The 15,776-nt window shown below is 23.7% G+C and overlaps 6 protein-coding genes across 13 annotated transcripts; 3 read left to right on the top strand and 3 right to left on the bottom strand.

The window, feature by feature from the left end:
* Nucleotides 1-20: 20 nt before the first annotated feature.
* Nucleotides 21-4,341, top strand: LOC126917529 (BTB/POZ domain-containing protein KCTD5). Of its 2 annotated transcripts, XM_050724470.1 has the most exons (4): nt 22-247; nt 614-910; nt 1,051-1,179; nt 2,310-4,341. In XM_050724470.1, the coding sequence occupies exons 1-4, from the start codon at nt 56-58 to the stop codon at nt 2,337-2,339; spliced, it is 648 nt and encodes a 215-aa protein (XP_050580427.1). In that variant the 5' UTR covers nt 22-55; the 3' UTR covers nt 2,340-4,341. The 2 variants fall into 2 exon arrangements, with proteins under 2 accessions (XP_050580426.1, XP_050580427.1); XM_050724469.1 differs by lacking the exon at nt 2,310-4,341 and having other exon boundaries at nt 21-247; nt 1,051-1,875.
* A 279-nt stretch (nt 4,342-4,620) lies between these two features.
* On the bottom strand, nt 4,621-5,867 carry LOC126917533 (ragulator complex protein LAMTOR2). Its single transcript, XM_050724474.1, has 3 exons — nt 5,600-5,867; nt 5,221-5,383; nt 4,621-4,912 (listed from the first exon to the last, which is right to left on the bottom strand). The coding sequence occupies exons 1-3, from the start codon at nt 5,665-5,667 to the stop codon at nt 4,763-4,765; spliced, it is 381 nt and encodes a 126-aa protein (XP_050580431.1). The 5' UTR covers nt 5,668-5,867; the 3' UTR covers nt 4,621-4,762.
* A 204-nt stretch (nt 5,868-6,071) lies between these two features.
* LOC126917524 (queuine tRNA-ribosyltransferase catalytic subunit) lies at nt 6,072-8,712 on the top strand. Of its 2 annotated transcripts, none has more exons than XM_050724459.1 (8): nt 6,072-6,452; nt 6,759-6,896; nt 7,082-7,171; nt 7,299-7,452; nt 7,534-7,666; nt 7,779-7,940; nt 8,012-8,180; nt 8,282-8,712. In XM_050724459.1, the coding sequence occupies exons 2-8, from the start codon at nt 6,762-6,764 to the stop codon at nt 8,624-8,626; spliced, it is 1,188 nt and encodes a 395-aa protein (XP_050580416.1). In that variant the 5' UTR covers nt 6,072-6,452; nt 6,759-6,761; the 3' UTR covers nt 8,627-8,712. The 2 variants fall into 2 exon arrangements, with proteins under 2 accessions (XP_050580416.1, XP_050580414.1); XM_050724457.1 differs by having other exon boundaries at nt 6,525-6,896.
* A 217-nt stretch (nt 8,713-8,929) lies between these two features.
* On the bottom strand, nt 8,930-10,587 carry LOC126917530 (coiled-coil domain-containing protein 25). Its single transcript, XM_050724471.1, has 6 exons — nt 10,457-10,587; nt 10,123-10,295; nt 9,951-9,998; nt 9,792-9,883; nt 9,328-9,710; nt 8,930-9,244 (listed from the first exon to the last, which is right to left on the bottom strand). The coding sequence occupies exons 2-6, from the start codon at nt 10,145-10,147 to the stop codon at nt 9,163-9,165; spliced, it is 630 nt and encodes a 209-aa protein (XP_050580428.1). The 5' UTR covers nt 10,148-10,295; nt 10,457-10,587; the 3' UTR covers nt 8,930-9,162.
* LOC126917523 (ubiquitin-associated domain-containing protein 1) lies at nt 10,457-13,348 on the bottom strand. 2 transcript variants are annotated; one of them, XM_050724455.1, is made up of 10 exons: nt 13,091-13,348; nt 12,787-12,950; nt 12,525-12,718; nt 12,288-12,448; nt 12,000-12,211; nt 11,812-11,912; nt 11,744-11,752; nt 11,061-11,251; nt 10,865-11,003; nt 10,457-10,773 (listed from the first exon to the last, which is right to left on the bottom strand). In XM_050724455.1, exons 2-10 carry the CDS (start codon nt 12,819-12,821, stop codon nt 10,628-10,630), a joined length of 1,188 nt encoding a protein of 395 aa, XP_050580412.1. In that variant the 5' UTR covers nt 12,822-12,950; nt 13,091-13,348; the 3' UTR covers nt 10,457-10,627. The 2 variants fall into 2 exon arrangements, with proteins under 2 accessions (XP_050580412.1, XP_050580413.1); XM_050724456.1 differs by lacking the exon at nt 11,744-11,752 and having other exon boundaries at nt 13,091-13,346.
* Nucleotides 13,152-15,595, top strand: LOC126917528 (coiled-coil domain-containing protein 28A). Of its 5 annotated transcripts, none has more exons than XM_050724466.1 (5): nt 13,152-13,170; nt 13,929-14,085; nt 14,201-14,411; nt 14,678-14,794; nt 14,865-15,595. In XM_050724466.1, exons 2-5 carry the CDS (start codon nt 13,930-13,932, stop codon nt 15,062-15,064), a joined length of 684 nt encoding a protein of 227 aa, XP_050580423.1. In that variant the 5' UTR covers nt 13,152-13,170; nt 13,929; the 3' UTR covers nt 15,065-15,595. The 5 variants fall into 5 exon arrangements, with proteins under 5 accessions (XP_050580423.1, XP_050580422.1, XP_050580421.1 ...); XM_050724465.1 differs by lacking the exon at nt 13,152-13,170 and adding an exon at nt 13,442-13,758; XM_050724464.1 differs by lacking the exon at nt 13,152-13,170 and adding an exon at nt 13,442-13,758 and having other exon boundaries at nt 13,837-14,085.
* Nucleotides 15,596-15,776: the final 181 nt, after the last annotated feature.

The raw sequence follows: 15,776 nt of genomic DNA, 5'->3' as shown, positions 1-15,776 counted from the left end.
TTGATTATGTCACAGAAACCTATGAGCTGAAAGTTGCGTGTGTTTCAAAGCAAATATGGAGGATTTCAGTGACACGAATTCGCACGAAATGACAGAAAATCATGTTCAAAAACGGTGTAATAATCAGTGGGTTCGATTAAATGTTGGTGGTACATATTTTTTAACGGCGAAGACTACTTTAGCTAGAGACCCCAATTCATTTCTCTATCGATTGTGTCAAGAAGATTCTGACCTTATCTCAGACAGGGTTAGTTGATGTTTTTAAATAACCGCGAATTTTAAAACATGGTCAAAAATTGTTAAATATTTTCATCTATATGAATATTTTTTTGTGTAATTAATAAGAATATTTTATATAAATCAATTTAGGTAATTATTTTTATAAACCTTTTACATTAAAAGATATATAAACTTGAGTGACATAGCAAATTTTGTTTATTTTCTAATATGATGTGTAGCATATGTATCATTATATTAAAATAATTATACATTAATAATTCATAATGTATATAAATATTAGTATGAAATCATATTTTGTAATTTTACACGAATTATGTATTGTTACAAAATATGTATCATTTATGAAAAATTATTTGTATACTTCATTGTACAGGATGAAACTGGAGCATATTTAATAGATCGTGATCCAACATATTTTAGTCCTGTTTTAAATTACTTACGTCATGGGAAATTGGTTATTAATAAAGATTTAACAGAAGAAGGTGTCTTAGAAGAAGCAGAATTTTATAATATTACAGAACTCATTCGGCTAGTGAAAGAAAGAATTATTTTAAGAGATACTAGACCATTAAGAGATTCAAAGAAACATGTTTATAGAGTCATTCAGTGTCATGAAGATGAATTAACTCAAATGGTATCAACAATGTCTGATGGATGGAAATTTGAGCAGGTATTTTATATTTTAAATTAAATATATTTTTATTTGATATATTTATCATTATCATTATCCATATATTTATCCTTTTTAACATAATACAAAAACAAATAACATGCGTTGTTAAACTAAAATTGTATTCTTATTTATTTTAGTTAATCAATATAGGATCTCAATATAACTATGGAAATAACGATCATGCTGAATTTCTATGTGTGGTCAGTCGAGAATATGGAGCGAGTCAACTCAATAGTAAGGAACAAGAATCAACGGATCGTGTTAAGGTATCATTATTGCATTCAAAATTCTTATGTCACTCTTTTAACCAAAGCAATTATATATAATCTTTGTTCATAATTTTATTAAATAATTATGTTACTTTCTTTCTATTTCTTATTTATTTTGTCACAATTGTAACATGAAATCGTATTACTAATGTCAACAGTTATGTTTATATTTTATTACCAAAGATTATAATTAATAAAAAATTGGAATACATATAAATAAAATATGGAATTATACCATTTTAAAAAAAGCGTTTATAGTTAGGAAATTTTTATAGTTTTATGTAAATGAAGTCACATATATTTAAATCTTTATCTATAAATCTTTTACCTAATTAAGCACACATTATAAATACTTTGTTTTATGATGCAAGATAATATAAAAGTACCTTATAGTTGGTATTAAATATATGCTACTAAGTTTTATAATATATATATTTATATAAAAACATTTTATATTGTTTTTATATAAAAATTAAAAATATTTATAGATTTATCCTTTTTTATGTCTTAAATTTATTTAAATTATAATATAATATTACTAATTAATTATTTATATTTTTCTTTTTAAAACATATCACTAATTCAGGGGCCAATTTGCATGAGCATGTTCTGCCTCTGATATTTGCTGTATGTATTACATCATGGTTTTTTTGTACTGCATGCTGTACACTAAATAAAGAATTTTTTCTTTTATTGGTTTGGTTACTTTCTACCCTGTTGTCCTGCATCATTTATTAATGCATGTGTTTGAATTATATTTTGAAAGTATTATATTTACAATAGAAATTTTTTAAATTGAAAGCTTTTGTAATATACATTGAATTTATAGTAAAATATTTTTAATAATTAAATAATTTACAAAATTAGTGTTCATATAATAAGGTTTCATTTATTATTACTCTATTGTATATTCATCAAAATATTTTCTTCAAAATATGAAGATATTGTGTTATTGTAATTTATACAACAAAATGCAGAGGCTGAACAATGCTAAAAATAAATGACATTCGCATATTTTACTTAATATTTTACATTCATATTTATATTTTTTTTCAATGGAATATAATTTTTAATATGAATCTCATAATATAATCTTACTAAGCTTGAATCATTAAATTATATTTTAGGTTCTGCAGCAGAAGGGTTCTCGCATGTAATCTCTAAATCCGTCCTTTTCTTTTCTTGCTTCATTTAATTAAATCAACTGTGCAGCAACAAGATGAAGACTGTTTTTATTTCTACATGTAAAAGTTTAAGTTCACACAAGATCTTCATTGCTTCATTTTTCATGTACAGTGATAATAACAAAAAAGAAAATACAAAGGTATGATACCTTTTGTAGATACGTAATTATTATGCAACAACACAAGGTGAAGCTTTAAAAACCGAAAGTATCACACATTAATAAGTGAATCATTTTATCTTTTCCAATCATAATTTTAATTTATCAAACAAACATTTAACGAGAATGAATATGGATTGTAGTGATAGAAATAGTGCTTAATCATTCCATAAGGGATCATACATTTTATAATGAAAGAAATTAATACTGAAGTAAAACTTTTTATCCCACTTATAATCTGTGACACTCTCCTTTTAAAAAAGAATGTACCAAATATAAAAAATATTAATACATATATACACGCAATCACTAATATTAATATGCTATGAAAAGAAATTGTTATTTAGTAATGTTTTAGTTCACTAAATAGTTTAAAAGACAATAGCATTCATAAAGGCAATCTTTTTCATACAAATTTCTACAATGAATATAAATACTCTCTAGTAATAAATAGTTTATCATTTTGTAACAAGTTGTATAAAAATAATTTTTTTTCTAATCGTATCTTTGTCATAATATTATCTAAATTACTTACCTTCGCACTGCCGCTATAAAACATAAAATAATATTTGTATATTTAGCATGATACTTTTGATTATCAAATACAAAGTTATAACTACAAATGTAAAACTAATTTTGACATGTAATAACGTGGATGAAAAAAAAAGAATGAATGTAATTTTTAACAAAAGCAATTTATTATATCGTTTATTGATATACGATAATATATAGCGAAAAGATTTGAATACAAAAGTTTAAACCATATGAAACATTTTAAAAAAGCCGAATAATTCTCAGTTACTTAAGTATTATTTTCTATATGCATATTTCTATTTCATATTATCTCATTTAATGCAAAGCAATTAGGAAGGTAGACTGTGAAATTATGAATGTATAAAAGATACATATTATTTTATTTTCCTCTTTCTTCTTTTATTTACAGTGCATCTATTTTGTTTAGATAAGAGTTTCCATTTTTATATATATTTAAGACTACAACAAATCTCTATTATATAATTATAGAATTAAAAACACTTTATAATAGGCATTAACATAAGCTGTCAATTGTTGAAGGCCTATTAAAGAAGTGTTGTAGACAATATACTTGTATTTAAAAGCATTATTCATGAGAAAAATCTTACACGTAGCACTAAATTGTTATAGGTATTGTTAGAATTATGTTATATATGATATAGAATAAATTGTATATTATATATACACATATACAATAGTTTCATAAAAAAGATTTTTTTCTAAACATATATAAAATAATTTAGTGATATTATTAGTTAATTACGATTCACATTCACAATATGTCACTTGGTAAACATTAATACATGAAAATTTAATTATATAGTTCACAATAAGAAACGTAACAATATGAACACTCATAATGAAAATTTATTGTTTGGCTAGTAATTATCATTTTATGTACTCAAAATAATAGGAAAATTTTAGGACCAACGTTAGTCATTTTGTGCAATGTATAATGTAACTCAGTGAACTTGTGTTTAACTTGTATGATTAATCTAATTGATATTAGAATTATCATATTATACATAGGTATATATAACTCTATATGTAAAAGAGTTTGTACTTTCATAGATATATTTCTAAGTCTATTAACTGTTTGATGTTTATTGTTAGAAAAGAAAGTAATATTTATATGCATCAAAAGTAAGTTTTAATACTGATAAATATTTCAAATTACATAGAAAAAAATTATAGGAGGAAGTATATAAATGCAAATGAAATAAATAAAGTTTATAACATACAAACTGTGGATTTAAAATAAAAGCAATTCTATTTATAAAGGACATATACATCTATTAATTATTTTTAACATTACATATGTTTATTAATGTATATGAATATATGAATTTAATATTTAATTTCTACATTTTTTAAAGATTGTCTATGTAGATTAAAAAATATTTAAAAATATATGACATATTTCATCGATTACAATAAAATTTAAAACTTCATTTCTATGAAGTTCCCAAGAAGATGCTACATTTTTGAAGATGCTACTAACATTTGATTTCGAAGCTAGATTTATATTCTAAGGGTATCACATTTTTATAAACTTTAATATATAAATGATTACATAAGTTTTTTATTAATCGAAAATATATTATTTACAAGACAGTACTAAGTATCAATCTTTACAATAAATTATAAACATTAAAATATAAAACTAAATTTTACAACAAAATTGGATATATGTTTAAACATTGATTAAGGCATATTTGCTATTGTTTTTAATGGTTGATCAAGGTATCTTGCTAAAGCTTGTGCTTTTTCTCTTAGTAAACCAAATCCCACATTTTCTTTTGCATACAAACATAATAACAAATTAGCAACCTCGGTAATAACGACTTTGCCCTCCTAAAAGAAAATGTTTCATTAAAAAACATGTTACAAATGTATTATTTCAATATATATATAACATATAACCGTATGTTGTTTACAACTTTTCATTAATATCCAACTGAAATTTTTGAACAATAATTTGCAATAAAAACTAATAACTATATACATATTATTTTACTAAAAATATTTTTGCAGTACATTGCAAACATTTTTATTTGTAATCAATTCGTAAAAGATATTAATAAAGCCATTTAATTGCATAGAATTTAAGTATTATATAATTAATTACTTGATAATCAAATCTATTAATATTTGATAATTACCACACAATCCATTAATACGAATTGCAATTCATCTTCCTTAAATGCATTTCGTCCATTTTTTTCATAAGCTGACCAAATATTACTTGTAATAGCAGCAGTTACTCTTGCATCTTTATCTCCATAACCACTGTAAGCTAATAAACCACCATCTCTATTTAATAATCTGAAATATATTTTCATTTAAAATATTTGATCACAAACTTTTATTTTCCTAATTACAATAACGATAAGAAAAATATGTAAATTTATATATGTGATTTCACTTGCATGTTTATTAATATTTATATATCTTATAATATCATATAGTTATTAAATTATATTAAAAAAAAAACATGCATATAAATCGTCCTTAATTTAACGAAAGAAATACTTTACTTACAATGTATTTTCTACGCCGCCGGTATTAGCTTGACTAAGTACCTGTGTTAATGCTTTTGGTTTCAACATAGTTTCACAAGTAATACAAATTTCTCTTTCTTGTTATCTTCTTTAAATTACTCTCATTAAACTTTATCGTAAACTTAATATAAAATACCAACAAGGTATGAGCATTATTTTTTAACACTTGTATTCTATAAAACAAAGGATAATATCTCTAGGACAAAAAATGAACACAAATTATAGGATACCAATTTTTCACTAGAGAAAATTAAATTTCTAGCATATGGACTTTTCATAATCTGTAACTATCGTATGAAAACATGTTTTAACATTGATAAGGGTACAAAATAAATATTGTTATTCTATTTTAACACATTGTAATCAAAGACTACACTGATGATGTGATATTTACAACAAGCAGAAGTTCTACGACAATGTTGCTATTATGAACTTACTTTGTATATTTAAATTGGTAATAGTGAGCAATTTGGTCAGTATTTCCAATTTCTTTCTAAAACTTTGATATTGTTAAAAGGCCTGTTTAAATAAACAAAATATCACGAAAAAAATATCGCAATTATACATATTTGTAATTTTACTTCTGAGCTAAACCTAAACCTAACCTCAATCTAGGAAAAGCCCTAGAAAATTTCATTTTTATTTTGCGATGTAATGTATAAATATCTTATTATTAGCTACTATTACATATGGGCGTATTTACATAATCGCAAAAGTAAGATAACATAGCACTGAAATGTGTTCCTTGTACAAAAGTACTTAAAGTAGTTAAAAGATGATAATAAATGTTATCGTAAGGAAATTGTAGAATAGATTAATATTACACATGGAAAGTAAGTTGATGAATACTGATATATAATAAATATACATATATATACACGAGTCTTTGAACTGGAATTTTACAGCTACAGTTTACAATTCGAAGTAAAGGATATTAAATAATATTGAACAACTTTAGAATTACATATAACACATTTAGAATTACAATAAAACAAATTAGATTATGTTTGATACAATAAACTATTATTATTATTGCAAATTGTGATATAAGTGACAGTTTTATAAACATTTTATTAATTATGTATGTATATGAAACAAAATACATTATTGACATTATTTGCTAAATTATTAAACTGAAGAAAATGTTACAACAACGAAAATCACCACTACTTTTCGAAATATTTTACGAATGTCAAACTACAAAAGCTAGAACTGGTAGGATGACTCTTATTCATCATCATGTGGATACACCAGTATTTATGCCAGTAGGTACACAGGTAAGTTAAATATAATTAAAAAAAAAAAGATTAATGTTTTATGACATTGCAAATCATATTTGGCATATCATTAAACTTGTAATAAGATTTAATTGTTTATAAAATATTCTATTACTTACAATCATATTATATATATATATAAATCAGTCACATTATACATTTTAATAACAATATTAATGTTTTAGGGTACTTTAAAAGGCATATTACCTCAACAATTAGAACAATTGAATTGTCAAATTATACTTGGAAATACATATCATCTTGGAACAAGACCTGTATGTAATATATATAAATATATAAAGCATAAAGCTTTTAATATTTCTTCAAAATATAAAATAGTTGAGTTACTTATATTCAAATAAAATGAACAAATATGTTATTGATAAAAACTGGATTTTGTAGGGTCTTAATATAATGCAGAAAGCTGGTGGTTTACATAACTTTATGAATTGGAAAAGAGCATTATTAACAGATTCTGGTGGTTTTCAAATGGTATCATTACTAGAACTTGCTAAAATTACGGAAGAAGGTGTCAAGTTTAAATCACCATATAATGGTAATCATTGTATAAGAACAATATGTACTTATATTGTATTATGTAAAAATGCAAATAAAATACTTTAATATTACTTTACAGGAACAGATTGCATGTTGACACCTGAACATTCTATACAAATACAAAACATAATAGGAGCAGATATAATTATGCAACTTGATGATGTTGTTAAAACAACATTAACAGGACCAAGAGTAGAAGAAGCAATGCATAGGTAGAATTGCATTTATATATATAATTTATAAATAATATTATTGTATTTACGTATATAATATATTATTAATTCCTATCAAAATAATTTTTAATACTCAATATATTATTTACAGAACAACTAGATGGTTAGATAGATGTTTAAAAGCACATCAGAGATCAAATGGGCAAAGTATATTTCCAATTGTACAAGGAGGTCTTGATCCTAAACTTAGATCAGAATGTGCAAATCAATTAATTAAACGTGAAGTGAATGGCTATGCTGTAGGTGGATTAAGGTAAAATATCAATTTAGATGGATTAATTTAGGGAAAGAAAAAGATTATTTTATAATTAATAATATTTCTAGTGGTGGAGAATCTAAAGATGATTTTTGGAGAATGGTACACCTTACTACAAATATACTTCCAAAAACTAAACCACGTTATTTAATGGGTGTTGGATTTGCTATTGATTTAGTTATTTGTTGTGCTTTGGGAATAGATATGTTTGACTGTGTATTTCCTACAAGAACAGCGGTAATTAATTACAGATAATGTGTTTGAATTAAAGAAGAATATACATAAAGTGCAACAAACTGGTAAAATGAAATCTATTAATGCATATATTACTTTTTTAGAGGTTTGGCTGTGCTTTGGTACGTACTGGTCAATTAAATTTAAAACAAGTTCAATATCGTAAAGATATGAGGCCAATAGATGAATCATGTGAATGTAGTACATGCAAAACATACACACGTGCTTATCTTCATCATATTGTAACGGTAGAAACAGTTGCATGTCATTTACTATCTGTTCATAATATTGCATTCCAAATGAAATTGATGAAAGATATTGGACAAAGTATCCAAGAACAAAGATTCCCAGAATTTATACAGCAATTCATGTTAGATTTGTTTCCGAACAAGGAATATCCACCATGGATAATTAATGCATTGGAAGCTGTTAATGTTACATTATTATAGTAATAATTATTATTTATTTTCATAATAAAATATGTCTTATATAATTTTTGAATGTCCTTTATAGAAATAAATGTTTGAAAATTTTATATATTTTATAGTAATTGATTTCAACTATTAATAATACTAAGGTATGTAAATTATCTTTTATATGAATATCTTACATAAAATAAGTACTAACATATTAAAATACATGATTAGTATTATATTCATTTACTTACTAATGTATATATTAATATACATATTAATGTTCTTAATAGAATTCATATAAGAGAAACCCACTCAACGTTAAAAATTGTTTTGCAATTTGTGCAAAACTTGTACTTTAATCCAGTTTTAAAAATATTTTAATTAACATTTTAGTTTCAACATTACCTTATTATTTTGGATTTTCGTAATGTTTAATGATAATTCTCTTTTAAAATATCAACCAAATTTAATTTTAAAATTATATATGCTTTTTGTTTTAAATATATTCATCTATTATTCCAAACTATGGTGAGTAGGCAATCAAATTACAAATAATATTAATAATTTCATCACATAAAATCATCTGAATCATATCCACTATTTTCTACATTTGATGTCATATTAGATGTATTAAATAAAGAATTATAACTTCTGTAAAAGTAGAAAATAATGTTAAGTCTGACAAGATTAAACAATTTATATTTGTTAATAATGTACCATAATTTTTGTCTAACCTCATTTCCGCTTCTTCCTTTCTTCGTTTTTCTTCTGCCTTTTCTCTTTCCTTTTGCTCTCTCAAAAGTCTCTTTTTATCTTCCCGTTCATTTCTGTCCCGTTGTTCTCTTTCTGATCTTAAATTTACTTGTTCTGAACGTTTAGTTTTATTCAATCGATTAACAATAGTATTTATTCGTTTTGCAACACGAATTTTACGAACATCCTTATCTTTATGAAAACCAACTTGTCCTATTTCCATACCTGGTGTTTTTTTCAGATTGGACCACATTGTGTATACTACATCAATATCATTTATTTTATTTCCTTCAATACTATTTGCTTTCACTAATTGTGCTGCATCTTCTAAAACTACGCTAGGTATGTCATCTATTGTTTGACCCTATAAATAATGTATTCATATATAGATATGCATACATAAATGTGTAAAAGAATATGCATGTTTTTAATAGAAAATATTTACAAGGCGAAGTCGAAGATATACATGCGCTGAAGAATATTTGTCAACATGAAACCAAACATCTTCTGGCCAACCCCACTTTATGAGGTCATCATCTAGAAAAATATATATTGAAAGAACGTATTTTATACATTATAATATATTTTAGAATTTTTCACTTACTTTCATATTGGTCGACTCCCATAAATAATGTTACCGATGGTTGTACAACTATAATTAAAAATTATAATTATCATTCTAACCTTACTGAATATTATTAGTTTTTTAATAGTAAAATGTATATGAAAAAATTTAAATATACATTAAACATAAAGCCAGTGATAAATAATAATACCTTCACTTGTAAAATAATAAACCATTATTACAAAAAATATTTAGTTGAAACACGTGGTGTGATTTATCTGTCAAATTTCAAGTCGATACTAGCGACAGTAAACTGTACTTCTTGGAACTATTTAACTTTTTAATGTGTAATACCAGAGATGCAATACTCTCATATATATTTTTCTAAAATTGGAAAAAATATATTATGTCCATATGAATATATACTCAAAATTAAAAATGTAATGTTAAAATATACATATCATAAAACAGATTTTTAGCAATATTAATAAAATTTATCATTCATGAATATAATAGAAGTCTATTAAATATATCTAATATATTACCATAATAATAAATTTCATTAGTATGTATGTCTATTACATCATCATTAAAAACATTTAGAAAATCTTTTGTTACAAGCTTATGATATTCATTTATTATTTTATTATAATTTATATTATTATTGTATTGTTCATAATATTAATATTAATTTATTTTACAAAATAATATTTAAATTAGAAATCAATTGCATATTGATTGATATGAATCGTATGTTTTTCGGCATGATACATTGATATAATGTGATCCAATACTGGTCCTACTTCAGGATCTCTTATTCGTTCACTTATAGTTACTGGTGATTCTAACAGTGATAAATACACTAAAAATTTAATTTTTACATTAATTATTATATTATTTAATTATATTAATTTTTTTAAATTTTTATTATTTATTAATAAAAATAATCTTACCAAGTAACATATTAGGATTTGTAAGACTAAGTTGAATACGTGGATCATTCATGATTACTTTATAAATTTGACTACCTGGATCAAGTTCTTTATCTACATTTTGTAAACTATGGCTCCTTTCTCCAAGTAACCATTCACACTGAAAAGAAGCATATATTTGAAGTGTAATAAAATTAAATTTATATAGATTACTCACAGCATTAATTTGATTGTTTCCAGTAATTTTTAGTGCCTCAATAATATTCTTTTCTTCGAATCCCATCTCTGATAGTGATTGTACTGCTCTAGAACTAGGTTTGAAATCCATCTTCCTATGGTAATGGTAACTTTTTAGTAAATGATCTACTATGCTGAGTACATTTTCTTCCTTCTTCAAATTTTCACATCCTACATATAATTATCAATTTATTTGTATACAATCATAAATCAACATGTAATAATAACATATAATTTATCATAATTTTAATCATTTTCAATCAATATGTTTATTACATATATTATTATTTTATAAATCAAAATATGGGCTGTAAACAAATTTTTAATATTTCTGAAAAGAAATGGTCTCTTTGTAAAGTTTTATTTTTAATTGTAATATGTTTTAGTTTTAATAATTATATGGATGATTTTAAATATGTATGAATTAATGTGTGAATGTTTTAAATATGAAATTGAATAAGAATATAATTTATAAAGAAAAACTACATTATGATTACATAATACTTATAGTACTTTATATATAGCAAAAAATGAAATGATTTTTCAAAATATACACTTATCATAACTTAAAATTTTTTCAAGAATAAAATCAAGAAGATTTATTTGTACTTAACTTGTATTAAATATTATCTAAATAATTAGCTCCTTCAAATAAATCAATACCTGTTTCCCCTAAGACATTTTTGATGTATAAATAGATGAACTGGAAACTGCAACATCTTTATTATTACCTTTTTCAATAGATATCAAATCTAAGTAATCATCATCATCATCATTTTCTGGATCATTCTGATGTTCTGCTAACCATTCTAATGCTTCTACTATATTTGATCTGTAATAAATTAAAAATTAGAGCATAAAATATTACTTTTAATTTATTAATACTTCTGAACATTAAATTAAATAGTAGATTGCGTACTTTCGTAAGTGAAGAGCTTTCAGAACCTCTTTCTCAGAAAAACCCATTTCTGTGAGAGTTTTTGCAGCATTTGTATTAATATTTGGTTTACATCTTGCCTCTAATTTTTCTTTTAAGATATCATAAAACTTTTGTGCTACTGGGCTATATGATATAATCCTTGCTGATGCTTTTACAAGTGTAATTAAAATTTTTCGTATTTCATTCTGAAACTATAATACAAAATATATAACGTAAATTTTTTCAATACATAAAATGCAATAATTATACATGTATGTGTATATTTACATCAGCAGGACAAGGAAGAAATGGAATAGGTTTAGGTGGATTACATATGGGTAAATCTTTTGTTATTTGTAGTATTATTTCTTTATCTGGACCTTTCAAAATTTCTGCAGATAAATTTTCTTTTATGGGTATTGGACGTATCTTTATTAACATTAATTCATCTGTAATAAAGATAATCATTTTATTTTGCTTAATATATCTGCTGATGTAGCACAGAATTTTAGCAAATTGTTTTACCATTTTCATTAACTTTTTCATTAATTACACTAAGATCATCTATAAGCCACTTGAATTCAGATGTATGAACTAAACGAAAGTTTGTTGGACTTCTTGATTTATCATCACCGTAGAAATGTTTTATTGCAATAATTTTTATGTTATTGATAGTCATATCTGACGTCACATTAAACTTCATGATCATTCCTTCAAGACTAAATAAATAAATTATATTTACTAATAGCTCCCAGGAAGATATTAATAATATTTAATAATATTCTACCTTATAATATTCAAAACAAGTTTTGAGTTAGACATTGTATAGTTTTATAATTATTTATTTTAATAAAATGAATCATCAGATTGTCTTTTGTTTGTTTTTGCTAAATGTTTTGCATCCCAAATTTCACCAAGTAATTCTTGCAATCATAGAAATATTAGTTATATCTATAACATAAAGATATGTTATCATTTCTCTTATTATATATGATATAAATCAACTTAAGTATCTTTAAAATAGCTTTGTATTTATATACATATATATGTATATATAATTTTTCATTTTATAATATAAATATTATACTCACTTTTAATATGAAATTTCTTGATGTGTATTTTAATTAAAATTTCCTTCGCGCTACATTGTCATAATTTTCTTGATATAAAGGTTAGAAATGAATTGTAGAAACATTTTCAAGTGTCACTATGCTAAATGTAACGAATAAACCATGTATGGTTTTTAATCATATCGTATATGAAATAGCGTATAATGTTTTGTTAAAAGTTACAACACTTAATCAACATTTTTTATCAACATAAAATTTGAGTTATATATAGTTATATAAATGCCAGTTATCACTTATTAGAAATTGCAGATAATCAGATGATTTGTTTGTATATTATGTGCATGTCAAGATGTACAAAGTACAATCGAAAATATATAATCATGAAAAATTAATTCTGTAACTGTTTATTTTCATAAAATGTTTCTTTCTCAATTTTTTTTTATTCTTTGAAGGAAAAGGAAGATTGTACATACAATAAAATATATTTCGTAGAAATGCTTTTATAATTTGAAGGCAATACATTAAAAACATTACAATACTATGTACTTTAGAAAAAAATTAATAAACAAAACAATTACTAATGATATAATTGTGAATGTGTAATAACATGTTTAGATTATAATAATATTTTTGATGTTAGTACAATAAAAAATATCAAGTTTAAAAAAGGGTTTGGTTAGATCTATTGCGTACGTATATACAAGTATTTAAATATCTTTTTTTTTCTGTTTCTTATAAAATGTCACTTAAATGTTATTTAAATTTAGGTATCCATTGATATATATATAAAAATTCTACAAATATCTAAATTTAATAACAAGAGGAATATAAATTTTGATTAAATTAATGAATTGCTCAGGATGACTGAAAAGTCTGGATGTGGTGAATTGCAACAATTAGTTCAAGAAGAAGAATGTGAAGAACCATTAAGTCAAGGTGGAGAAGCTACACCACCTTCCACACCAGCAAGATCTCATCATCCAAGTAAAAATGATACACATAGTTCTCATATATCGGTATGAATTTAGTTACCCAATTTTGTCTACTAAAACAGAAATTCAAATGTATCATTTCGAAAAAATGGTGATTTAAATAAAACAATAAAGATAGTAAAAGAGTTTATTATTTCAGCAACAAGTATTATGGGAAACTAATGTACAAACATCACCAATTATTAGTAAAGGAAGTTCTGGTCAGGCAACAAGTCAAGGATCTATGGTTTCTGGCCGTGCTGTGAATCTTTCAAATCATGGTAATCAGTCACGTCTAATGTATATGAATGAAAAGGAAAAGCAAAAACCAAATCGACCAGAACTACCAAAAATAAATCGTCAACATAGAGGTAACTTCGTACTTCATAGTAACATTTTAAAAATATTATTTAAAATATAGTAGTAAGTATCCTAAAAATATTTACAGCAACATTTAAATAATATCTTTTTATTTAATTTTCAGTTATATAATGTTACATATTATATTTAATAATACGAAAATTTATATTTTTGTTAATTAATAATATATTATAATCTTTTCATATATTTTTCTGTTTTAAGTATTGTTAAGTTTTCATTATATTTTTTGGTTGTGTTTTGGTGTCATTAAATAAAGCTATGGCACCATGCAAACATCATTGCTTTTTGTCAGAGGTTCCTGATGTTCGTCGTATGGAACAAGCTTTATTACAACTTTTGGAAGATTTCCATAGTGGTAATTTACGAGCATTTGGTATGTGAAATATGCTTTTTAATATAGCAGAGTAAATATAAAATTGGAATAATATAGAATTGAAATACAGGAAAGGATTGTAGTATGGAACAAATGACAGAAATACGAGAGCAACAAGAGCAATTAGCTAAACTTCATTTTGAGTTAGGTCAAAGGCAAGGAATTGGTGGAGAACAATCAGGTTTACGACATTCAAGTGCTAATATGAATAATTTGTTAGAATGTCTTCAAGAGCTTAGTGTTTGCATTGAAAAATTACATAGCAAGTAATTGTAAAATATTTATAATATATACAAAATTTATTTAAACATGATGTTTGGATAGAAACATGAAAATTAATTAATATAAAAGATAAAATATAATGAAAATTTATGTACTTTGTAGAATATTTTCGTATTTTGAAAATATTTCACAATACTGTTTTTATATAACTATACATTTAACTTTTCCAATAGTGAAATAATTATATTTCTTGATTACAATGTTTTTATTTAATTTAGAAAAGAAGTTCCTCTTATTATTTTTGTAAATTTAGTTTTATCAAATTCCTTGCAAAATGTAGATATTAAATAGTAGCTATTTAATAATATTTAATAAATGATAAAAAGTAAATCACTATGAAGTAGTTATATAATCTAGTGAAATTGCATATTTCTGTTTAATTATCTATGCCAAACATTTTTTTATAGAAATATTTCATTTCATTTTACTAAACATTTTAACAAATTTATATCAGTGCTTATGTTTATGTAATACTCTAAAACTGTAATTTGTGTATTTAATAAAATGCCGTAAGTTATACATTCAAATATACTAAATAATAACAATATCAAAAATTCTTGTTAAAAGTTAGGAAACAAAATTTTTAAAACTTTTCAAAAATTGAATTTTAGTTTTGTATTATCTAATTAATAATTATAATTAACAATTAATAAATTGTTAATGTAATTTAATGGAAAAGAAATAAATATGGTTCTTGGTA

Source organism: Bombus affinis, chromosome 6, assembly GCF_024516045.1.
Source record: "Bombus affinis isolate iyBomAffi1 chromosome 6, iyBomAffi1.2, whole genome shotgun sequence".
Classification (NCBI taxonomy): domain Eukaryota; kingdom Metazoa; phylum Arthropoda; class Insecta; order Hymenoptera; family Apidae; genus Bombus; species Bombus affinis.
Note: the sequence above shows the minus strand (reverse complement) of the source record. Positions and strands in the feature narration are given on the sequence as shown.